A 27,125-nucleotide genomic window follows, 5' to 3' on the forward strand; every position below is an offset into this window, starting at 1 on the left:
AAAAATCAATCACTAATCTTAATATGTATTCTTAATAAATATATACCGTGAATGTTATAATGCTTAAAAGGTGGTGTCTATTTATTAAAAAGAGTTAAAAATTATTATTTAATTTAAAAGATATAAGAATAAATAATTTTAAAAAAAATAAAAACTTACTAAAAAAATAAAAACAAATTAAATAAAATTTAGACAAAAACTTATAGATACTATAGAATTGGCCAATACATATTAGCTAAACCTAAATTAAAATGACTAAGTTAGGAGTGAAAGGGGACAAAAAGAGAAAGGTGACAAAATTGTCAAAGAACCTGTTTTAACAACTTTGTTCCCTCCTTTCATTCCTGTTTCAGTGAGTTTACATTTTTTGACTTTTTGTGAACAAAACCCTCCTTCCTTTCCCTTCTTTCGCGCCTCTTTAACTGCTTAAAGAAACCATAGAAATTAAATAAAATAAAATAGTTAAGAAAGCACCGAACAATAGAAATAGGAGTGCCTTATTCACGCACAATCATTGACTCCCTTTACATAATTTAAGGAATTGAAACCGTAAATGCTGGGTTAATGACTTAATGCTCACTATTTTAGTATCTTACGCATATTTATTTACCGAAATGCTTTTACCCATTTATTTTGTGTGTAGAATTGTAAAAATATATAAAGGGTTAAAAAAAGGATTTAGCTATCTTCTATTTTTAAGACACATATTAAAATTACATATTAAATTTTTTTTTGTTAAAAATATAAAAAATTTAAATTTATAATACAATTCTTTTGTATTTATTTAAAGAACAAATTTAAAAATTTATATTAATAATAATTTTATCATGTGTCTTTTGAGAAAACATATTAGTTATACTAAGATTATTTTGAATCGAAATTTTATAGTGTTTTTAGTTCATTATTTTTTATTTTTTATACAGCTCTTAATTTTTAAGAGTTTTACTGTTTTTACAATTTATTTTAACAATTTCATCTGATAATTTGTTGTGTTGGATCAAGTTCTTTTAAATTAAAAAAGTTGATAAAGTAATAAAATGAAAATTAATCACTTTTAAATCAAAATAATAAAACTCACCCATGATAAAAATTACAAATTCAACGATGATTAAATTTTAATTCATTGCTTCAAAAATATTATCACTTTGGATATCTAATCACATTGGAAGCCTAATTGTTACAACCAAATCATCTTTTAAAATTTAATTCATTAGATTAATATATATAAATAATTTCATATCTAATATATCTACTTACACAAGAATTTATATAAATTTAAACAACTTATATGTTTATTTTATTTTATTTTATACTAAATTTTTTTATCTTTTATTTAGAAAAAATGATCAATCAACAAATTCAAGATCTAATAATAGTCATAAAAAGTTTTATCTCATACTAAATTGTTAGGCAATGAATTTTTTTTTTAAAATAATGGTTGAGTTATTTCCGTGTGACTTTTAAATCATGAGTTTAAACTGTAAAAATAGTTACTAGTGTAATTATAAAGTTAAACTGCGTGTATTATACTCTTTAGATGCAACTTCTTTTTAAATAATCTTGCGTTAATACGTTAATACAAAGTGTTTGTAAACGAACTACCCTTACTAAATTGTTAGGCAATAAAAACATAAAAAATGTTTAATAACAAAAAGAATTAATCAAAAATAGTCATAACTTATCTTATTTAATATTTATTAATTATTACGATAATTAATGAATACTAAATAAAACAAATTCTGGCTGTTTCTTTTTTCTTCCTAATATTACCGTAAAAACATATACATGATTTTATATCTTATGATATATTGGGAGGATGCAAAAAACAGAATTATTGCTTAAATAACAGTAGAATTTGCATTCATTTGTGTCACTGCTCCACTACATTGAGTCATTTATGAGTGAGAGAGAAGCTAACAATAATAACAACTTATTAAAAAGCAAAGCATGTCCCACAACACAGGACCCATTTGCTTTGGACAATAGCAATCTATGCATTGAGAACCCACATCTTCAAGAAAAAAAAAAAAAAAAAAACCCACAATGGCCGAAGAACTCACACAACAACAGCAACATCTACACTTCTTCCAACTCAATCTCTTTCCTCACTTCACAACAATCACTTCTGCTACTTCCTTAGACCCACTAAAACTAAATCTAAAACTACCACTGCAACACTTTTTCTCTCTTTCACTTCACATTCTCTTCATCACTCTTTTTTCTCTATGGACCGTACTGACAAACAGCAGCACCAGCAGCAGTTGCCTCTGGCAAAGTGTGCCAGGCAAAGATGCAGTGAATGGTTTGTTTCACTGTTTTCATTTTTTTTTTTTGAAAAAAACAGATGTAAAAGAAAAAGACTTCTTCTTTTACTTAAAAGGGTTGCTCGGTTTTACCTGTTTTTTGTTTTCCTTCATAGGGGAAAAATATATTAATAAGTTTGTTGCTATAAAAGGTGAGTTTCTGTTTATGCAAATTCTGTTTTTGTTGTGACTTGTGGCACTTTCTTAACTAACTGGGATTACTGGTTTTTTCAAAAACAGAATTGTTTAGTCTTTGCTGTATTGTGTGATTTATTGATTAGCCTTGTGCTAATTCACTTGAAAATCTTCAAATTTTTTCTTTTTCTTAAAAAAATTTGTTGTTGTTGTTGTTCAAATTCTTCTTCCATGGTTCTTCTGTTCTTGTTGTTGGTTGAATAACATGATCAAAGATCTGTTCGAAAAGAATGATATACTATACTTTCAATGAACTCACTCCCCTGCAAAGTTGCTGATCTGGACATCTAAATTGTCCTGCAATTCAATCTAAATTATTGCTGTGAATTGTGTTCTTTGTTTGGTGCTAGTTAGAGAAAAAGAGTTTGTGATTTCAATTTTGTTGCAGTTTGCATAGTATATGGACATATGGTATCTATGGTTAAAATATTTTGTTCCATTTCTCGTTATATAAATGTATGATTTTATAATTTTCTTTATTCTTTATTCTTATCTTTTTAAGTCCACAGCAAGTGGCAATTCACACCGACTAATTAGGTGTCTTTGTATCTTATGAAAAGAAAAGAATGGAAAATGAAAGATCAAATTCCCTACACGCTTCTATGATTTTATTTTGTTGCTAAAAAATTTTCCTCAACCTACACTCAACAGTGATAATCTCATTCTTGAACTTGACAAGCTCATACTTTTTATTTTGAAAAATTAACACATTTAATCTGTTGTAGGATTTTCCGGGATGTACCAAGTGATATAACTATAGAAGTTGGTGGAGGAACATTTTCATTACACAAGGTAAGTGTCTACCAACTTTACTCATTACTTCAATAATGCTTCTACAAAATTTCCATCTATAATCGTTGCATTTTCTTTTACTTGTGTATGAAGTTTCCTCTGGTCTCGCGAAGCGGCCGGATAAGGAGGCTAGTCGCGGAGCACAGAGATTCCGACATCTCAAGAGTGGAGCTTCTTAATCTACCAGGAGGAGCAGAATGCTTTGAGCTAGCAGCAAAATTCTGCTACGGGATAAACTTCGAGATCACTTCCACAAACGTTGTTCAGCTATGCTGTGTTTCGGACTATCTAGAAATGTCGGAGGACTTCTCCAAGGACAACCTCGGCTCGCGAGCCGAGGAGTATCTGGACAGCATTGTCTGCAAGAATCTTGAAATGTGTGTGCAAGTCTTGCAGCAGTGCGAAAGCCTGCTGCCTCTGGCGGATGAGCTGAAGATTGTTAGCCGGTGCATCGACGCCATCGCCTCGAAAGCCTGCGCCGAACAGATAGCTTCTAGCTTCTCAAGATTGGAGTACAGCAGTTCAGGGAGGTTACATATGAGCCGGCAGGCGAAATGCGACGGCGATTGGTGGATCGAAGATCTCTCTGTTCTTAGAATTGACATGTTTCAGAGAGTCATAACGGCGATGAAATGCCGCGGCGTTCGGCCGGAGAGTATCGGCGCTTCGCTAGTGAATTATGCTCAGAAGGAGTTGACTAAGAAATCAAGCTTGTGGAATCCTTCTAGGGAGACTAAAGTGGATGCGAATTCGAGCGAGCACGAGAAGCTTGTGGTTGAAGCAATCGTTAGTCTTTTGCCTGTTGAGAAGCTTGCAGTTCCAATAAACTTCCTCTTCGGCCTTCTTCGAAGCGCCGTGATGCTCGATTGCGCGATCGCCTCGCGGCTCGATCTTGAAAGAAGGATCGGATCGCAGCTAGATATTGCCACTCTTGATGATATCCTGATTCCGTCTTTCCGGCACGCCGGCGACACATTGTTTGATGTTGACACGGTTCATAGGATTCTGGTGAATTTTTGTCAGCAAGATGATAGTGAAGATGATCTAGAAGACGCTTCGGTTTTTGAATCTGATAGCCCACGTTCGCCTTCGCAAACTGCGTTGGTTAAGGTTGCGAAATTAGTTGATAATTACCTGGCCGAAATCGCCCCTGATGCAAACCTGAAGCTGCCTAAGTTCATGGTCATTGCAGAAACCTTGCCGGCGCATGCTCGGACGGTCCATGACGGATTATATCGGGCCATCGATATTTACTTGAAAGTATGTTATGTTATAAACATCATATCATATATAACTATGAAATAGGTAAAAACTCACGTATAACTATCTTGATGTGAAGTTGATATTTGAGAACCATTAGATGATTTAACAAGTGTGACTAAATTATTATTTAATAGTTGTCAACTATCAACTTTACATGAAGACTGCACGTGAGTTTTCATATTATAATTTTTATAGTCAGAATTGGTTAGAAATAATAAATTCTTTTGCTATCTTTGCTTCAAGATCTGCAGAAAATTTTCCAAAGTACAAAATTATAAGAAGAGAAGCTAATTAGCTATACATGAGTAATAATGTATTATTGATGAATAATGATAAAAAATCATCAAATTATTATTTATGCTACATCTAAAGCTTTGATATGAATTTTCAGGCGCATCAAGGTTTGACAGATATGGACAAGAAAAAACTATGCAAACTGATTGACTTTCAGAAACTTTCTCAAGAAGCCGGAGCTCACGCCGCTCAAAACGAGCGGCTTCCTCTGCAATCAATTGTGCAAGTTCTGTATTTTGAACAACTAAGACTCAGAAATTCTTTGTCCTGTTCTTATGGGGAAGATGACCCCAAGCCGATGCACCAGTCGTGGCGAATTAGTAGTGGCGCTCTGAGCGCCGCTATGTCTCCACGAGACAATTATGCGTCGTTGAGGCGAGAGAATCGCGAGCTAAAGCTTGAGTTAGCGCGGCTGCGAATGAGACTGAATGATCTTGAGAGGGAGCATGTTTGCATGAAGAGGGACATGGCCAAGTCCGGATCTAGAAAATTTATGACTTCATTCTCTAAAAAGATTGGTAAGCTTAGCTTCTTTGGACATATTTCTTCAAGAGGATCAAGTTCTCCTTCAAGGAATTCTCAAAGAACAGATTCAAAGGTGATTGAGAGAACCTGTGCCAGCCATGAATAGATCAAAATGTAAATTTTTTTTTTCTCTTTGCTCATTTTTCACTGTGATATTGGGCTAATGCAAGTTATGCTCATTTTATGTAAATGTAAGTTATGGCTATGTTGACATATTCATTTCATTTTGTTTATCTTTGTCCCTTTTTGGCCACCTTTTGCTTGCAGGTTCAGTTTTTAGGTAGTTGCTGCATTAATTTTTCTAAATGGATTGGACAACTTCAAATTCTAGATATTATATCACATTACACACCGGCACACTCAATATTTTTAAGGCATTAGTTTTGTTTAACTATATGTAGCGTTTTGAAATTTGTATTGTTATACGGGCTTTACTTTTTTCTTCCCATCTCCAATTGAAGTTGATCCCTTCTAAATCTGACAACCTGTAAATTCTTTAAATCCAACATACAATGATAATTTTAATTGAGTTGAATCACCTGGTTTGTAGCAGAACTAAGTCATGAGTTCGATTCCAACATAACCCATAGATACTAGTCACTAGTTATTTAAATGCATGTGTTAAAAGAATGAGAATTTTTTTGTTGATATTTAACGTTTCTCCTCAACGAGGTCAACATAGTCGGCAATGTCAGCAGGTCAACACTCAACCCCCTGTTTTAATACAGTAATCGAATCCAAATTGAACAATGACGTTTAATAACGGTAACATATTTGGAATTATTAACCATAACAGGTAAACTCTCGTGTGCATCGATCTTCATAGAAAAATTTTAATTTATGATGGAATTTTTAAACTCCAAATCTACTTTTATTCCATGACCAGATAAATCTTTTAGTACCATCTTCATTCAGTGGAATATCGAGGATTCTCGCTCCTATGTCTGGAGGAAATGTGTCATCTATTAGTAATAAATGTGTGTGGTTGTTGTGCTGTTTGGACTGATATGAAATGAGTAACGGGAGGAGGGGGGATCCTACCATATTCTCACTTCAGTATCCGAACCAATATTCTATCTCAAGTCTCAACCCCTTTTCTACCACCTTTCTCTCTTCTAAGATGTTCTGCTAACATCATGATAGTTGTTGGCCCTTATCTGCGGTGAGAGGAGAGGAATAGCGATAGTATTTACTTTTGAGCATTGTAGCTAACAGTGAATTCGGTTTAGTACTTATTTGTTAAAATTGATTTCTAAATATAGCCAAATTCTGAGCTATAATATCCTTGAGTCCCAGCCCATTTTCTTTATTTGGTTTAGTCATCTTGTCCTAATTCAACCAGTCTATTTTCTGTGCAGTCTCCCTCTTTGACTCCACCAAACCCGGTAAAGAATTTCATGTATCTCGTCTCGCAATAGTTCTGACAGTTTAAAGTCCCAAAGAGTGTAAATTGTTATTATTTTTCCGACTGCTTTAATCCAAAACATGTCGACCTTCGGATGATGAGATTTTTTTCTAAGTCTTTTTTTTTTTTTAATTTTATCTTTTATTGCACCAAAAATTAGCGCTTTTACTCTATAAACAATTGACTGTAACTCTGTAAGCGCAAAAATTTATCGCATATATTTATCCTCCACCAATATAATTAATATTGAGCCGATTTACAATCTTCTACTGCCTATCAACACTTTATTTATTATAAGAAAAACTCACTCCTCCCTCTAAAGAAATGCTGAAACTCTACTACCATCTCTATTTTTATTTATTATTGGCATCCCAACGGGCACAATGTGCCTTTTATATTAATTTAATTTATTAAATTTAAATATCTAAATTATTACATATTAAAGAGAAAACAAAAAACAACACATTCTGCAAACTGATGCTAGTGATAATTATTGGGAAGCTATTTTATTTTAAGAGATTGATGGAACGACTGTGTATATACTACATGCCACATACAAAGTGATTTTTACCGTCAAAAAAGGAATAGAGAAGTTCAGTTTTCATTTAAGTCTTTACCATTTTACCGTGAAAATGGACAATACATCATTTTCATCAATGTTGGATGCTAAAAGAAAGATATTTCCAGATTCACAACTTTTGAGATGAAAAGACTGATTTTCTCGTTACAAATTCACAACTAAACACATCAAGAGAAACCACAACATAATAGCTGATTATCTCTCTCGTCCTAATAAAGAACTTCCACCGAAAATCCTCCACTTCCTAATGATGAACACCATCTATCCACCAACATTTTCTCTTCGAGACTGCTCTCAAGACCATCATTTTTATATAAGACCAGCGGAGCCATTTCTTTTCTCAGCCAAGTCAACAAGTCCCACTGAAGTCAAAACTCTGACTCGACAATGTCTGTTTTATTGGCTACACAAATTCCTCCTTGTTACACAGATAACAGTCAACCCTCGATATTTTGATATCAACTTTTTCTACTGCATTATTCCCATCATCAAGGGATCAATTCTAGAAGAAATGTTATGGTTTATATGGGCACTTTTCGCTCAATATAATTGTGCCATAATTGTTCTCGCTCTTGCCATGTATCACCTTTGTGATAGGCAATTATCGGGATCACTCCTTGAACAACTTCTGACTATGTTTGTTCCTATCCCATACTGACGAGGAAAACTTTATAATACACTGAGACTCATGAAATATGGAATATCCCTCATAAAAAGAAGCAGAAATTCTATTGCTCTTTTGTCTTGAGGAGATAGTTCCATTACAAGCAAAAAATTCCCTATACAAGATACAACATCAACATAGTAGGGTACTCAAAGATGTGGCCCACATATGAAAAAATTTGTCTCAACAATCTTGCCAAACATCTTATTTTTTGCAATAACACTGATATATATACGCTATCAGGAATTATTGAAGGACTTTTTCTCTGCCAAGAAAAGGGTGGTTCGAGTTCCTCGAGAATGACCAGAATAATACAAGAAGAGTTAAGGCAATTTAAGACTGATTTTTTTATTTGAACCATCTCTTTTTCAATACTATCAATCACTCAAGACTCAAACCCATGGGTTAATCCACCACTTTCTCAAAACACTTACAATTATGAAGACGAACCAGATGCAAGAGTTTATCCACTCTTATCTAGCCCAACACAGGTGGATGCAATAATTGATTATGACACTAAAGAACCAGCTGAAGAGCCGTTAACTACTTACGAACGACTTGGTAATTATTATTTTCATCAAGAAGATGAGACAATATTTGCTCCTTATATAGAACAGATAGATAACATTACAGAGCATGAACTCATCACTAAGTTCTGATCCTTAGTTAGCAGATAATTATGAGTGTGCAGTAAATGTGTAATATGGAGTTGATAGGATCCTTATCCTTATCCTACACGTGTCTGTATCTTAGTAGTTTGCCTAGAGTTGCTTGTCCTTATATAATAATGTAGCTGGAGATAATATTTCTTCTTATCTGCCACGTATCTTGTCTTTATTAGAAGAAAACCTCTATATATAGAGGTGTCCATCCTTGTAAAAGATCAACTCAGTTCTAATAAAAAAATTCATTGTAAAATATTCATCATAAATACTTGTTAAATTTTTTTCCTCTCTGAAAGCTTGATTCTTTAATATGTCTATCTTTTCTTCTTAGTTTCACGTATGCTCTGAGCTTGCCTCTTATCTGAGGATCTTGTCTATCAAAAATAAAACTGATAAGATCCATGAGATTTTCTAGTGTTGAAAAGGAAAAGAGTACCAGAATCCCAAATTATTTTGTTAAGAGTTCTCCTGACGACCTTTGTGTTGAACATTTTATAGGTCTGTCAAAATATAGTTACAAAACATCCATAGAATTTTACCTTGTCTTTTATAAGTACGCTTGGATTTACCCCTGCGGTATCAGAGCCATAAGATTTATGCAAAGAGAAAGCATATTAAAGATGATAGGAAGTAAGAGAGACCTTAAATAAATGTCTAGTTCTGAGCCTAACCAATCTGTTTTCCATAATACAGCCCTTACCATCGAAAGATTACCCTCGACACTTAAGAAGACCTTGTTTAATAAAATTGAGAATCTTGTAGCGATTACCCACGGTTCGGAAGATCCAAAAATACCTGTAACCCAGCAACCACTCATAAACCCATACACTTTTTACTACAGACAGAAATGATAAGCCATAACCAATATTCGTCATCTCATCGCTAGAAACTCTACACTCCCTGTCAAAAAAAATTATTCAGACCTCTCATTTACAACAATGTGGCCTTCAAGCAACAGCTGTCGAGTAGTATGTCACGATTGAGATCCCACAAGAACTTATTTGTGATTACCTGCAACAAGAGTACATTCATTTACATTTAGGAGCGATAAGGTTAATCCTGACTTTACATGGCAGAAAAAGCTTACCTGTGACGATAAAGATTGTATTCTCGGATACCACATTCAAAGAATACCAGCACGCTCTCATCGGAGCACTTGTTACCATCCTAACAAATAGAAGTGTGATCCTGACGATCCCTACGGTTTGGCCTAATTTTGTTTTGGTTTCTAAAATTTAAAATGTTCTATTTGAATCTAAAAATATTTTATTTAACTTTAAAGAAGTCTTGCTGTGAAGTCAATGTTTAAATAAACATCACTGTTCTACCAAACCTTAATATCCTTTCCTAAAAAAGAGAAATAAACTTGAGAGGCATAGGATCAACAGCAGATGCATCACCACGAGCCACTAGCCTTGATTCAAGCACATGAAAAATATCGTAGAGAACTCGCTTTCTGTGAAAAAGTTCTTCGATGGTGACGAGGACAAGGCTATCGTGACCTATACCGCGGAAAACTTCACTCGGCAATCGAGGAAGTTGGTTGTATAAGTTTTTCATATCTGAAAATCGAGTTTTCTTAATTATTTAACATTGACTTCACGGCAAGACTGCATTGAGGTTAAATGAAACGTTAGATTCAAATAGGATACTTTAAACCTTAGAGACAACCAATTTGGGTTGCTCGAGTGGTTAGCTCACTCGTTCGCTAGCTTAAGCAAGTGTCGAGGGTTCGAATCTCGCCAATGTACATGCAGCAACCCATTGGTCAATGACAGACCTTTAAATAGAGCTCAGATCCGCAACGGCTTAGTCTTTTACCTGTCGTACTGAGGGATAACGTGAATAAACAAAAAATCATAGAGACCAAAATAGGATTAAGCCTAGATATAAGGGACTAATTTAGTACTTTATCCTTAAAAATATATTTAAATGCCCCAAAAACATTTAACAATTATAATTTAATGATTAATCATAAAATAAAAATTAATAATATAAAGGTAATAAGTTCAAATTTTCCATGTAATGATAGAATATTTATTATTGACAGTAACAAATTCAGAAATTTTAAATTGTAGGGACAAATATATAACATATAAGAATAATAAAAAAATTATATAAATATATTGAATTATATATAATTAAATAACATAAAAATACTGAATATTCAATAATATTTTATTATCTATATTTAATATTCAATATATATAATAATAGTAAATGTAAGATAAATTAAAATAGTAGATTGATTAATTTTTAACCAATAAATTTTTTATTTAAGTCTTTAAAATAACGAAACACATTTTTCTATGAATGATATGTGATGAATGATATTTCAGAAAAAAAAACGCTAAATCTCTCATATTTCTGTTAAATATTTTGTAGATTATCTAATAATTATTTAATTATTTAATAAAAAAGACCAAATTTAATAATAATAATAATAATAATAATAATAATAATAATAATAATAATAATAATAATAATAATAATAAAAAGAAGTTAGATATATAAATAGAAGTACAAAATACTTTATCATATCAGCTGAATTTTATTTTAATTTTTTTTAATTTATATTTGAGAATTAATCGTTAAAATATATTTATAGTTTACTAGTAAAGATTAAAGTTGAGTAAAAAAATAAAAGATATAAACTTCAATTAAATAAATCATTAACGAAATAGTATCACGATGTTTTGTTTTTTTATTAAGTTAATTTAATGTATAAAATTTTGCTATATAGAATATCATAAAAAATGTTTTATTAAAAATAATAAAAAGATAACCTTTTATATTTTTAATCAATTAAATTCATCAAAAACTTAACAAATTTTATTATTATATTTTTAAAATATATCTTTAGGATATAACATAACTAAATTCATTTAATAAAATATATTTTTACACAAAATTTAATAAAATAATTTTTTTGTTTAATTACTCTATTGATTCTTATAGTTTCACTAAATTTGTAATTAGAATCCTATATTTTTTTTAGATTGGGTTTTTACACCGATTTTAATTTTGTAATTAGATCATTACCAAAGTAAAGAATGTTAGAAATAATTGAATATTTCTTCATAAATTGAAGGTATTCACAATTAAGAATCTAATTAGATCTTTGACCACATTTTCTGGGATAATTTTTTTGTTAATTTTAACAATTTTGATATAAAAATGTCCAAATTACAAAATTAAAAATAAAGGGAAGGACAATCGTCGCCGAGAGAGGAGCAGAACGCGATGGAGGGGAGGACGCTCGTCACTACCGCCATTGGGTCCTGTCGCCATTGACGGAGCTTCACGCCATCGTTCTGGCCGTCGAAAACTGCCGATGGAGCCCCTGTTTTCTTGGTAAGCATTTTTGTTTCTGAAACCCTTGAAATCAGTATTCTATTCTAAGTCATTAAAGGTTATGAGGTTTTGATAACGTAGGACTAAGTTTCGGTTCTCGCATGTTGAGTTCTATGGTTGTTGCATGCGACATTAAGTTGCTGCATTGTCACCGGAGCTACCACTGCTCCATTCTCTTGCTTATTCCTAAGTCCGGTAAGTTGCTCCTTGTTTCGAACCTTTTTAGACGTTGTTCTGTTATATATTATTGAGGTTTTTGTGACGTTAATGACTTAGGATCGAGTTTCGATTATTGCATGTTGTTGAATTAAAGTTGCTGTTGTGGCTACGGACATAATGGAGTTTTGGTTGCAGTTGTCGCTGTTGCTGACCAAGAGGAAGATGATTTTTAGACGCGTTTGGTTTTGTGAGTTTCGACTATTTGAAGTAGGATTTTTCTTACAACTTATTTTATACTATAAAATAGATATTGATATGAAAAATATTTTTTTTATGATTTCGTGAGTCTTATGGATTGAACTAAGTTGCTTTGGATGAATATAATTGTTTACTTGATTGATTTATTGACTGTTTGAGTAGGTTGGATATTCTGGTTTGTTGGTTGACTTTGTTAAATTAGTTTTTCTTGATTTATTGAAAATGGTAGAAATTGGAAGTGGTTTGATTTTTAAAAATGATTTGATATAGAAATTGGTGTGAACTTGAAAATGGTTTGATGTTAAAATGGTTTGATATTAGAAGTGATTTGATATTTGAAAATGGTTTGATATTGAAAATAGTTGAGAATGGTTTGAAAAATGTGGTTTTGATGGAACCTGTAAGGGTTGTAATGTCCGGATTAGGGAAGGTGTTGCCAAAATTTTCATAAAAATTAGAGACTTTATTTGAAGTGTTGTTTGGAAAACTTAGGTTAAAGAATTATTTTATTTGATTTTGATAAACTATAGAAAAGATTGTATTTTTGGGGTGTTCTTAATGAATTTTAAAGCAAGTGTTCCAAAATAAGCGATTATGTTTCAATTGAGATTTTGATCGGTATGTAAGAATAGTTTTGAATCTTTTGGGAAGAGTTTTAAACTTAAAAGTGAAGTTAAAATAGTTTTAGAAAATTGGTTAAATAAAATGAGTTTCATTTGATTACTTTTAATTAAAGGGGTATGTTTTGAAAAGTATTTAGTGAATTTAAGATATTTGATTTTGATTTGGCGCAACAAAATGATTTCTAAGTCTCTTGAGAATGTTTAAAACTTAGAAATGAAATTGAAACCGGTTCTAGAAACCTGTTTTAAATAAAGATGATTTTATAGTGATGTTAATTTGAGATTTTAGAAAAGAGTGAAATAAAAAATTTAACTATTTTAGAAAGAATGAATTTGGAAAGAAAACTATGTTTAAAGTGTTAAGTTTCACGCTGATTTCATAAAAGTTAGAGGCTTTATTTTGAAAACCTTACTTAGTTGATTTTGATTGAAGAAGCTATGATTTAAGGATTTTAATGAATTTAAAGTAATGAGATTGGTTGTCGCTTCCCTAAAATTTTGAGACTTTGCCTTAGAGAATAATTAACAAATCCTAATTTAAAGTGATTGATTTTTAAGAATAAATGATTTTTTAATCTTTTGAAAAAGGTTGAAATTTGAAATGATTTTGAAGTTAGTTCGAGGATTTTGGTTAAGTGAGAAATAAGTTTATGAAAAAGAACCGGTTTAGATTGAAGTTGTTTTGAAGGTTTTGACAGAGATTACAAAAAGTGGTATTGGTTTTAATAAAAAACGATTTGAGAAAAGGGTGATTCTTGGTGTGATGCGGATTAAATGTATTTTGTTATTGAAATTAAATGGGTCGAGAATGATTTGAAAATCGGGATAAAGATGAGTCAGATTGTGATTGAAAAGTGTGTCAGACACGATATTCTGAGAGTATGCAGGGCACTATATCCCAGTTGAGAAAAGTGTGTCAGACACGATATTTCGAGAGTGTGCATGGACATTATATCCCAGTTGAGAAAAGTGTACTGGGTCCCATGAGAAGGTGATAGGACACTAACCACTCTTAGACTGGCATGTGTTAAGTTCGGGGTATGCCTCCTGAGGATGCCATTCTCTCTGATCATAAGGGTGGCCGGGCTCGCAATTCTTGGAGTAATGCCTCCAGAAGAAGGTGACAGGTCACTATTCCCTCTTAGACCGGCATGTGATAAGTCTGGGATAATGCCTCCTAGGATGCACGACAGAAAGGCAATGTCGGGTTAGCTATCGGATGTGTCGGGTTGTAGCAGTGTAAACGACACGTGAGCTCATGGCCATTAGGATAGGCATGCATGTGCATCTATGTGACATTGTTTAGGTGTGCGTATTGTATTTGATTTGCCTATGTGAATGATTAGTTTAGCTGCTAATTGTCATACTTGCTGTAATTGCTCTTGATTTTGCTTGAACTCCATTAATTGTGATTATGATTGGCTGGTTGGATTGTGGTAAATAGGGTGTTGATTTGAGTTACTTGGGTTGGAGGCTGTGATTGGTTTGTGTTTGAGGTTTAGCAGAGTATGAAAAATCAAGTTAGTTCAGCATAGACTTAATGAACCTATGCTTAGAACAGGTTGGTCATTCATACAGTTTAGGTAACTTTTAAGATTTGTATAATAAAAATACAAGTTTTGGATTTTAGATAATAAACTAATTATTTTCGAAAAGATTTTGGATATTTGGATGTTAAACCGTTAGTTTTCAAAAAGATTCATAAGACGAGTGATGATCACTACGATTGAAAATAACTTTCTTTTATATATCTTCTTATGACAATTTTGAAACTCCTCCGATGAGACCATGTGGTTAGGTTCTCATCCCTACAGCCTTATCTTTTCAATAAATGTACGAAGAAACTTATGAAGACTTTATTGTGCTTTTGCTTGTGGAATATTATTGTATTAAGTTGGTTATTTTTTTTCCTCGCCTCTATTCTTATATTTTTATAAGAGGGGTATGAATCGTAATTTGTAATATTTATAAGTTGTTATATAAAGAACTATGGTTCTTACTATATATATATATATGTGTGTGTGTGTGTGTGTGTGTGTGTGTGAAGTGTTGTGATTAGTTTTGCATGTATGTACGCACATTTGCAAGAAAAAGGATTTCTAGTTTTTTAAAACAAAAGTTTATATGGTTTCAAGTTAAATGCTCTTATTTTATTATTAAGCATATAGAAGTTGTCGTAATATTCTCGCTATCAGAGTGGCGCAGCCGGAAGTATGACATTTTGATAGTAAGGATATTACAATCACTAAAGACTCATTATCATCAAATGTGGCATGCTACAAATCCTTTGCAGTAAATTGAACATTTGAGAAACTTTGCACCCTCAACACTTCAAAACTTGCAATCTTAATGTCGTTCTTAACTGTATTCCTGGATTTTACCAATCCATTCTTTTCCACCACCACATTGACCAATACTTAATCAGTGTCTTGGTTTCCAGTATGCTTAGCATTTCTAGGGTTTCTAGCATCTCGATTTTCATCTTCGTGGTGTCGTCTAGGCAGCCTAACATGTTAAACGATTTCAGGAAGCTTTCCTTCTTGAATAGCTTGCTCCAAAGCATCTTTCAGATCTATACAGTCCTCTGTCTGATGACCATAAGACTTATGATAATCACAGTATTGGGACTTATAAAACTCTGCAAAATACTAAATAATTAATTGATAACTAATAAATAAATTAAATAAGAGTGAAAGAGGATTAGAGGTTCAATATTTATAATTTGGAGAAATTAAAAATATTTAGGGTGCAGATTAAACGCTTATCTTAAAAGTTTTGCCTCAAAATTGGGCCAACGAACTGAAGAAATTAAATTGGGCCTTACCGGGTCCAAGCCCCATACACACTAAATGAGATTTCAGCCACCATTCTCCCCATTTAGTGAGAGAGACTTGAAAATGAGAGAAAAGAGAAGAGACGGATGAAATCCTAGCTTCCTTCAACTTCAATTGTCCATAACTTTTGCTAAATAGTTTGATGAGTAACTCGTAATTCCAACCCCAGTTTCTCATTCAAAGCTGAAATTGCATTTTTAGTTTGTGTATTGAATATTTTTTGTGAGTTTGATGTTATAGGGGGCTTTGTGGAACTTTGAAAAGAAAAGCTTGGAAGTTTGGAATTACGACATTAAGGTACGGATAACAGTTTCGAGTAGGTATTATGTAAGATTATGTGAAAATCTGGGTTACTTTCCCCTAGGATAAGTTGAATGGAATTGATTGTTGATATGCTTTAATAATGGTTAGTATCAGTATTGAGTTGGTTGATGTGTTTTGGCATGAAAATTGAGAGTGAAAATAATGAGTTTGATGAATTGAGAAATGATATATGATATTATTACAATTGGATATTGTGATATATGTTGGTGCTATGTTGCATGAAAATGAGTATGTATGTTGAAGTTTTAATTGAGAATTAGGTGTATGAATATTGTAAATTGTGTAAATTGGGCCAGAGGCCCTGATAGGTGATGCGTGAGCATCTTTCTTATCTTTTCCTAGTAAATTTGCATTTAATTTGTTAAGTTTAATCAAGAATTAATTATCTTTTAGCCACTATGGATGCTACTTTGAGTCTTGTGCAAATCTGTTTATTTTAGGTAGTATTAAGCTGGATTTGATGGATTTTCCGCAGCACAAGAATTAAAGGAGATGACAGCGAGGAGCGACGCGTGCGTGCGATTTAGAGCTTTCCATGGCAAGGAGTAAGCGTACCTGACGCGTACGCGTGACACGCGAAAAAGACCATCGACGCGTACGCGTGACTGACGCGTACGCGTGACATGTGCCACGTGCAGAAAACACAGAAAATGTTGGGGGCGATTTCTGGGCCCCATTTTGGCACTCAAGTAAGGCGCAGCTCTCTGCCAAGTTAGGCGCGGATCTAATGAAGTCAAGTGGTCCCCACGTTACAAGGTATGGATTATTTAATTGATTCTGATTCAAATTTGAATTTGAAAATAGGAAAAGATATTATCTTAAGTTTAGATATTAGATTTTAAATTAATTAGGATTAGATATAAAAGATATTAGGATTCTATACTAATTAACGTTCCGCATTCCATAACATTGGGTATTCCACAGTTTTACGGGAATCCTTATTTTCTTCTCTGAACCATGAGCAACTAAACCTCCATTGTTAAGGTTAGGAGCTCTATCTATTTGTATGGATTGATTCTATTATTTTTGTCTTTTAATTCATGTTTTGATTTATAATTCAAGAATTATTTTCGCTCTTTAATTTATGAATTTGGGTGGAACGGAAGTATGACCCATGTTCTAATTGAGTTCTTGTATAACTTGGAAAAGCTATTTACTTGAACAACAGCTTGAAAACAATTTCTCAGAAATTTTAATTATTTGGATTTAACAGGATACGTGACATATAATCCCCTTATTTTTGGGTAATTAGAATTTTTGTGGCATACAAACTGGAATTTGATCATGCAGCCTCTAATTGGAATTAATTGACCAAGGAATTGGCAGTTAATGAATTTTAGAGGAGACTAGAAAGGTCTAAGGAATTAGGATCTAGTCACATATAGTTTGTCATGAAATAAATCTTGCATAATTAAAATGAATTAATAAGAAAAGTCAATCCAGAAAATAGATATCTCTGAAGCCTTAACTATTTTCTCCCATATTTTATTTTCAACTTAATTACTTGCGTGCTTGCCTTCTGATATTTTGAAATCACTTTTTAAACCTTTTGAACATCTCAAAACCATTTTCTGCTTGCCTAACTAAGTAAATCACTTAACCATTGTTGCTTAATCCATCAATCCTCGTGGGATCGACCCTCACTCACCTGAAGTATTACTTGGTACGATCCAGTGCACTTGCCGGTTAGTTTGTGAGTTATAAAATCCCGTACCAAGTTTTTGGCGCCGATGCTGGGGATTGACTGTGATTAACAAATATTAGTTGTTTGATTTCTTAGATTAGGCATTTTATTTTTTATTTTATTAAAATCTATTTTTTATATTTTTGAAAAAAAATTTATGTTCTATCTTCTTTGCTTTTCTGTTTACCACATGGTGCGTTTAATTCTGTTTGATATTTTGTGCTAGGAAAAATAATGGAGAGAGATCACATGGGTTACTACTCACACCCAAGTAGTGATTCATATTATGGTGGATGGAGGAACTATCCAAATTTTGGTTGGCAAAGTCAAAACTAAAGAAACTTTAGTCTCCATGTTCCAACTACCAAGAACCACCATCTCCATATTCATATCAAGAACCACTATCTCCATATTCATATCAAGAACCATAATTTTTTGACCCATATCAAGAGCCACCATCTACCTATTCATACCAAGAACCATCCTCTTTTTACTCTTATTAAGAATCACCATCTCCTTCTTATGCATATTAAGAGCCACCATCTTCTTATTCATCTCAAATACCATCAGATCTTGAGCTTCTCATGAAAGAATTCATACATGATATAAAGACGAGTGTCAAAAATGTAGAGAATTATGTGCAGCTGATTACCAAGTCCCAGGAAGATGAACAAGCAAATTTCTTCCCAAGAGATATAATGCAAGATCCTCTGGAAGAAAGTGAAGAAATCAATCAAAGAATTTCATACTCCAGTGAATTAGAGAACTTTCCACCCTCACACATGGAAGAAGAGGAAGATGCAAAAACAAAGGAGGAAGATGTACCAACAAAGGAGGTTACAAGGGATGAAAACAATTATGGAAATCTACACTCCAATGAAGTAGAGAGTGGCATAGAGGGTGAGTCTATTGAACCACCAATTCAAGAAGTTCTTGATGAAGGGTACACTCTAACCATCACACAACACCCAAACCTTGAAATCAAAGAAGTGAAGGCAACCAAAGAAGGCACTGAAAAAGGGATTGTGACCAAGAAACAGAAGAAAATATCTATGAAGAAGAGAAGGTCATCAAAAAACAATCCAACCTCTATCCCAACAAGCAAGGTGAATCAAGCTAATCACAATAAAAGAAAGCTTGTTCGGAGGAATTTATATCAGGGGACACTAATTTTCACCTCTCCCCCATTGGAGACATTTATTCTAACCAACTGGAAGAAGAGGAAGAAAATTTAACAATCAAGTGTTAAGCTAGTGACATTAAAAAAGCGCTTGTCGGGAGGTAACCCGATAATTTCGTATCCTTAGTTATTTTTGTAGTAGTAGTTTTCTTATTTATCTGATTCTTATTGAGTTTTACCTGATCATGCATCTATTTTAGAAGCAGGAACTAAAGATTAAAAAAGAAGAAGAGAGAGAGAGAAGAGATGAAGAAGGCAGAAAGCTGCGCTGGAATAGCGCAGGAACTGTGCTTCACGCACAAACAACATCACACGTACACGTACCTCACGCGTGCGCGTCATTTGCGCCTTTATCCATCCACGCGTGCGTGTCTCAGACGCGTACGCGTGACCTTAAAAATCGGCGTAAATGGGTGTTTGGGCAGAAAGTTGTGCGAGAGGGGAGCAGGAAGTGTGCTTTGCGCACAAATTGGCTCACGCGTACGCGTCCATGACGCGTGCGCGTCAATTGCGATTTTGGCACTCCACGCGTACGCGTCAGGCACATGCACGCGTGGATGAGGAAAATTGGCGTAAAAGGTGTTTGGCCAGAAAGTTATGCTGGTGTGGGGCTGGAACTATGCTGGGCGCACAAGCCCCACCACGCGGACGCGTCCCTGACGCGTTCGCATCGTTTTCTCATCCTGGCCGTCCACGCGTTCGCGTCGCTTGAAATTTGTGTGATCCACGCCTACGCGTGCCTCACGCGTATGCGTCGCATGCGACGTCCAATTAAACCACCTTAGCGCTTGATTTCAGATCATCGCCCTCCCAAATCTTAATTCTCTCTTGCTCTTTTATCTTTTTATTCTTCTTTCATCATATTAATTGCTTGTATATCCCTCTCTGTTTGCAGTTCTTCTTTGCTTGAGGACAAGCAAACCTTTAAGTTTGGTGTTGACGCTTTGCTTATGGGTTTTCTGTTTAGCACCAAAGGAAGATGAGTGTTCTTCATGAAGGAATGAGATGACCACCAGCATAACTGAGGTGGTTGAATTCCTTTCATTCTATTTCTCCTCCATTCTTATTTTGTTGTCTTCTGTTTTTTGTTTCTTTGATTGCTTGCATGATCTTTAGTACTTTTAGTCAAAAAAAATTATGCCTCATGTATTGCTCACTGAGCTTGAATTTAAAAGAAAAAGAAGTGATGTATTGCATGAGAAATTGAGTTTATATTTAAGAGTAGTTTTATTTACTTAAATGTGGTGGTATTATTTGTGATTTTGAATGCATGACATGAACAATGCATATTTGAATTTGAATAAAAGGATGTTAATGTATAAGAAACAAGAATTTAGAGAATTATTATAACTTCTCTAAAAGAAACAAAAATTTAATCCTTGAAGCAAAAGAAACAGCAAAAAAAACTATAAAAGCAAGGTCCAAGGCTCTGAGCATCAAGGACTAGGAAGGTCAGACATGATTAAAAGCTCAAAGAGTTGTTTCCCTAGTCATATGCTTATGGTATTTTTGTGTCAAATAATCCTTGAGACAGAACACTTAGAGTCGAGACCAAGTGCGTTCAACAAAGTATGCCAAAGGCTTTGAGCACCACTGTCTGGGAGTAACTGAAAGAAAAATCAGAACTCGAAGGGAGTCCCCAGTTAAGTGCTTGTGGTGTTTCTGTGTCAAGTAACCCTTGAGACAAAATATTTAAAGTCACGGCTAGGCTCAAGGTGCAAAGCACCAAAGAAAAATAAATTAAAGAAAATCATGTTGTGTTCAAGGATTAAACTGGAGTATAAAGATCAGAGAACTCAGAATATGATCCGGATTCTAATTCCGAATGACACTAACATTCCTCTGATTCAAAGGAGAGTGAGATTCCAAAACTGTTCAAAATTACAATGTTTAAACCCCATTTTAAGAATAGACTTGAGCTTAATCGAACTCTCATTCTCATGCAAATTCACATCCTTAGCCTATATTATTTTGGTTGCTTGAGGACAAGCGACAATTCAAGTTTGGTGTTGTGATGCGTGAGCATCTTTCTTATCTTTTCCTCGTAAATTTGCATTTAATTTGTTCAGTTTAATCAAGAATTAATTATCTTTTAGCCACTATGGATGCTACTTTGAGTCTTGTGTAAATCTGTTTATTTTAGGTAGCATTCAGCTGGATTTGATAGAATTTTTGCAGCACAAGAATTAAAGGAGATGACAGCGAGGAGCGACGCGTGCGCATACCCAACGCGTGCACGTGATTTAGAGCTTTCCATGGCGACGTGTGCGCGTACCTGACGCGTGCGTGTGATTTGAAGATTTGTGCAGCGACGCGTGCGCGTACCTGACGCGTACGCGTGACACGCGAAAAAGACCATCGACGCGTACCCGTGACTGACACGTACGCGTGACATGCGCCACGTGCAGAAAACACAGAAAACGCTAGGGGTGATTTCTGGGCCCCATTTTGGCACTCAAGTAAGGCGCAGCTCTCTACCAAGTTAGGCGCGGATCCAGTGAAGTCAAGTGGTCCCCACGTTACAAGGTGTGGATTATTTAATTGATTCTGATTCAAATTTAAATTTGAAAATAGGAAAAAATATTATCTTAAGCTTAGATATTAGATTTTAAATTAATTAGGATTAGATATAAAAGATATTAGGATTTTATACCAATTAACATTCCACATTCCATAACATTGGGTATTCCACAGTTTTACGGGAATCTTTATTTTCTTCTCTAAACCATGAGCAACTAAACCTCCATTGTTAAGGTTAGGAGCTCTGTCTATTTGTATGGAGTGATTCTATTATTTTTGTCTTTTAATTCATGTTTTGATTTATAATTCAAGAATTGTTTTTGCTCTTTATTTTATGAATTTGGGTAGAACGGAAGTATGACCCATGTTCTAATTGAGTTCTTGTATAACTTGAAAAAGCTCTTTACTTGAACAACAGCTTGAAAACAATTTCTCAGAAATTTTAGTTATTTGGATTTAATGGGATACGTGACATATAATCCCCTTATTTTTGGATAATTAGAATTTTTGTGGCATACAAACTGGAATTTGATCATGCAGCCTCTAATTGAAATTAATTGACTAAGGAATTGGCAGTTAATGAATTTTAGAAAAGACTATAAAGGTCTAAGAAATTAGGGTCTAGTCACATATAGTTTGCCATGAATTAAATCTTGCATAATTAAAATGAATTAATAAGAAAAGTCAATCCAGAAAATAGATATCTCTGAAGCCTTAACTGTTTTCTCCCATATTTTATTTTCAACTTAATTACTTGTGTGCCTGCCTTCTTATATTTTGAAGTCACTTTTTAAACCTTTTGAACATCTCATAACCATTTTCTGCTTGCCTAACTAAGTAAATCACTTAACCATTGTTGCTTAATCCATCAATCATCGTGGGATCGATCCTCAATCACCTGAGATGTTACTTGGTACGACCTGGTGCATTTGTCGGTTAGTTTGTGGGTTATAAAATCCCGCACCAATAGGGTGAGGAATCCCCTATGTGGTAAGTTGCGCCAAGTGGTGTGAATTGTTGTATGAGAACGAGATTATTTGATTATTGATTGATAGAGAATTTGGATATATATATATATATGTTGTATGTTATTGATGGATATAGATATGTTGATGGAATGTGTTAAATAAGTTGGAAGTGAGTTGATTTAGGCTTGGAATAGTTAAGAATGTATGGATGAGTGTTTGGAATGTGTATAAATGGTTTTAGAATGGTGTATGATTGAATTGAATTTTGAATTTATGAAATTGATGTATTATGAGAAAGAAAATTCTTTGGTATAGACGAGGTGGACAAATCTACATGTGTAGATTTATGTTGGAAGAGCGTTTAATGGACAAGTGTCCTTTGAGAGAGTCAAACTATATGATTATTAGATGATAGCTGTATTAGTAGGAGTAGGTGTCAGATGGAAGCTTTTGCAATTTTTGTGCTTACTAAACACAGTACCTGCATGCCAGCAACCCCAACTTTCTTGTGTCGTTATAAAATTGTTGTTTCTAAATATATTGGACTTCTTTTTTATTTTTCTATAATAAAATGACTTCTTCTTATTTTTTATTTATTTTAGTGAAGTCCATCGATTCATTGAACTCTATTGTCACAAATTTAATTAATATTATTAATTTCTGAAAGTCTAACAGCAGATTTTAGGTCACTAAATTGGTTAAATATTGGATAATTTGACTGAAATTTTTTTTAGGATAATTTATTCAAAATGTATAAGAAAAAATTATTTTAAATGGTATAATTACAAAATAGATATGGATGATTATTTATATTATTATTTAATATTTTATAATTAAAATTAAATTGGTAAAATTGTTATAATAAAAAAGTATATTTTTTGTCTTTGAAACATACTAAAAATTTTTAAAATACCCCACTATTTTAATTTATTTTAATTTTATTCCAAAAATTTTCGATCTGTATCAAATATACTTTTTACAGTTAAATTTTTAAAAAGTTCAGGACTAATCTAATAATAATGCATAATATATAACTATGACTAATTTGTTTGTATTAAAGGTTGTTCTTGTAAAATTGTTATTAAATTTGTCTTAGTTTTTTTGAAAAATTAGCATTAGAGATATATTTGATACAAATTAAAAATTTTTAGGATAAAATTAAAATAAAATAAAATTTATGAGTATTTTTAAAACTTTTAACAAACTTCATAAAAAAAATATACATAAAAAATATTTACTTAAAATCATAATACTTAAAATATTATTTTAGCTTATAAGCTTATTTTAAGTTTAAAATTATTAATTTTGATTATAAAATTTTATTTAACAAAAAAAAGTTTTAATTTTGTACGAACTTAAAATACATAGAATTTTTAACATAAAAAATAGGGCATGACCTGAAAAAAGATCAAAAATAGGAGAAATATTTTTTATTTGTTTTCATTTGATCCAATAATTTACTAGTTTTAAAAGAAACAAATAAAAAATATTTTTTCTACTTTTAATCTTTTTTTTTTCTGATTGTGCCCTACTTTTAATGTTGAAAATCCTATGTATGTTTAAGTTTGTATAAAATTGAAATTTTTTTTTATTAAATAAAATTTTGTAATCAAAATTGATAATTTTAAAATAAAAATTAGCTTATAAGCTAAAATAATATTTTAAGTATTATGATTGTAAGTAAATATTTTTTTATATATATTTTTTTGTCTATGAAATTTGTTAAAAGTTTTAAAAATATTCATAAATTTTATTTGTTTTAATTTTATTCTAAAAATTTTTAACTTGTATCAAATATATTTCTAACAGCTAATTTGTTAAAAAAATTAAGACAAATTCAATAACAATTTTTATAAGAACAACCTTCAATACAAACAAATTAGTTATAATTATATATTATGTATTATTGTTAGATAAATCCTAAACTTTTTGAAAAATTAGCTATAAAAAATATATTTGATACAAATAGAAAATGTGTGGAACAAAATTGAAATAAATTAAAATAATGGGGTATTTTAAAAAATTTTAGTAGATTTTAGGGATAAAAAATATACGTTATTTTTTATTATAATAATTTTACCAATTTAATTTTAATTACAAAATATTAAATGATAATATAAATGATCATCCATATCTATTTTGCAATTATACTATTTAAAATAGTTTTTTCTCATACATTTTAAATACAATAAATTATCTTAAAATTATTTTCTAGTTAAACTATCCAATATTTAACTAATTTAGTGACTAAAACCTGCTTTTAGAGTTTCAAAAATTAACAATATTAATTAAATTTATGACAATAGAGTTTAATGAATCGATGGACTTCACTAAAATAAAAAAAAGTCATTTTATTATAGAAAAATAAAAAAGAAAGTCCAATATATTTGAAAATAGCAATTTTATATAACGACACAAGAAAGTAGGGCTGCTGGTGTGCATGTACTGTACCATCTAATAGTCACATAGGTTGATTCCTTCAAAGGACACTTGTCCATTCAACACTCTTCCAACACAAAACTACACATATAGATTTGTCCTCCTCATCTATACCAAAGAATTTGTCTTATGAGAATTTTGTGAAAACATATTTTTAGCCAACTTTGACGGCCTTAACTTGGTACTTGGAGTTCGAATTTGAACGAGACTTATCTTAAATTAAAGATAGTGCAAATATCTTTAAAACTATTTAAAGATGAAAAAAAAAATAGAATTTTGTAGAAAAAGTTATGAGAGTTTGAATTTGGGAGTTTAAAACTGACTTTTGCAGAAGTTGCAGAAAGTTGAGATCATGCGTACGCATGATGGGTGAAACAGAAGTGAAATAATTTCTTGCGAGTTTCATAGGCACGCACAAAAACGAAATTGCGCATACGCACGAGGCATGCGTATGCACAACTGGAATTTCCAGAATTGAATGTTTTTTTGTGCGCATATTATGAATACGCACGAATGTCCTATTTTGCTAAAAATGTGATTTTTAACTGTTTTGCCTATTCCAATCTGTTTTTTCACTTCTGATGACTAGTTTCTATGATGAAAATGAGTTGATATGATTGGATGACAAGAATGAGTTGATATAACTGAATGATGAGAATTAGTTGAGATGACTAAATGATGAGATTGAGTTGATATGATTGGAGAAAGAGAATGAGCTTGATTGATATTTGAGCTTCTGGCGTAGATGCAAAAATTGTGATTCTGTTCCACTTGCTCCTGGATGGTATATGAACTTCCTGGGTAGATGTAAGAATTGTTGTTTTGTCCTGCTTACTTGAGGATGGAATTGAGACAATTGTTGACTTGTGGTTGTAGCCTGAGCAAGGATGGTGATGAAATTCCGCTTGTTCGTGTTTCTCTCTCTGTTGGTGAAGTGTGTCGGATTCTATATCCCAAGAGTGTGGCAGACACTATATTCCAAGAGTGTGACGGACACTATATCCCAAGTTTCATATTCTCTCGATATGTGAAGTGTGCCGGAAACTATATCCCAAGAGTATGTTGGGCACTATATCCCAAAAGTGCGTCGAGAACTATATCCTGAAATATGTTGGGCACTATATTTCAGATCGCACAAGAAAGACGATATCCGGGTTAGCTACCAGATATGTCTGGTTCTGGCAATTTAACGAACACGTGAGCTCATGGCTAGTAGGACAGGCATACATCATTTGTATTTGTGTGTATTATTTGAGTGTGCATCTTGTATCTAGCTTGACTTGTTGAATAATTGTATATATATGTTAATTGAACTAATTGCTTTACTTGTTATCTCTATTTGTGTATTCTTTGTATTATCTTGTATGTATTTGCACAACTAAAAGATTCCTTATGCTGGCGGTGGTGACATTGAGAGTTGTTCCTGATGAGATGTGGTCATTGAGGTTTGAGAAAAAATTGAGAATAAATTGATAATATTGAAACTAAGTTTTGGTATTAAATTATTGAAATTGAAAAACTATGATAATGAGAGAGATGATGGCTTCTATTAGGGAGAACTAGGAGTGAGAGATCACTAATATATTTGAGATTTAGTTTATTTACTTTGTTCGGATTAGAAAGAACCCTAGGCTTGAACTTTGTGTGACTAGAGATTAGGATGCCTAGCGGGTTCATGTGGTATTACATAGTTTCTATTTGGAATTATTGCTCTATTGAGAACCCCGTAAGGGATGATGTTCTCACCATTTCAGAAATTATTACTTTTCAGTGAGTGGGAGGTTTATCTAGGACACAAAGAAGACTCTTTTATTCTACTTTAATTTTAGACTCTCTCCTTCTTTTTGAAAAACTTATATTATGAACTTGTTCTAAGAACTTGTCTTTAGAGGCTTATGATGTATTTTGGAGAGATAGGTTATGTCTATCCAACTATTTTACTGTTATAACTCTAGTCGGCCTAATCTTTGGGGGCCAAGACTAGTTGATACTTATATATATACTTATATAGGTCTCTTTACTCTTATTCTTTCTTCGAGTTTTTAATTATCTATCCTTCTTCTGACGCACTTATATATATACATAATGTGAGCGAT

General features: G+C 32.6%; 1 protein-coding gene across 1 annotated transcript; it reads left to right on the plus strand.

Annotated features, from left to right (window-relative positions):
• The first annotated feature begins 2,057 nt into the window (after positions 1 to 2,057).
• On the plus strand, positions 2,058 to 5,796 carry LOC130960390 (BTB/POZ domain-containing protein At5g48800). The gene is made up of 4 exons (XM_057885773.1): positions 2,058 to 2,302; positions 3,224 to 3,290; positions 3,384 to 4,550; positions 4,945 to 5,796. The coding sequence occupies exons 1-4, from the start codon at positions 2,226 to 2,228 to the stop codon at positions 5,476 to 5,478; spliced, it is 1,845 nt and encodes a 614-aa protein (XP_057741756.1). The 5' UTR covers positions 2,058 to 2,225; the 3' UTR covers positions 5,479 to 5,796.
• Positions 5,797 to 27,125: the final 21,329 nt, after the last annotated feature.

The sequence above is a fragment of the Arachis stenosperma genome, chromosome 2 (assembly GCF_014773155.1).
Source record: "Arachis stenosperma cultivar V10309 chromosome 2, arast.V10309.gnm1.PFL2, whole genome shotgun sequence".
Lineage (NCBI taxonomy): Eukaryota > Viridiplantae > Streptophyta > Magnoliopsida > Fabales > Fabaceae > Arachis > Arachis stenosperma.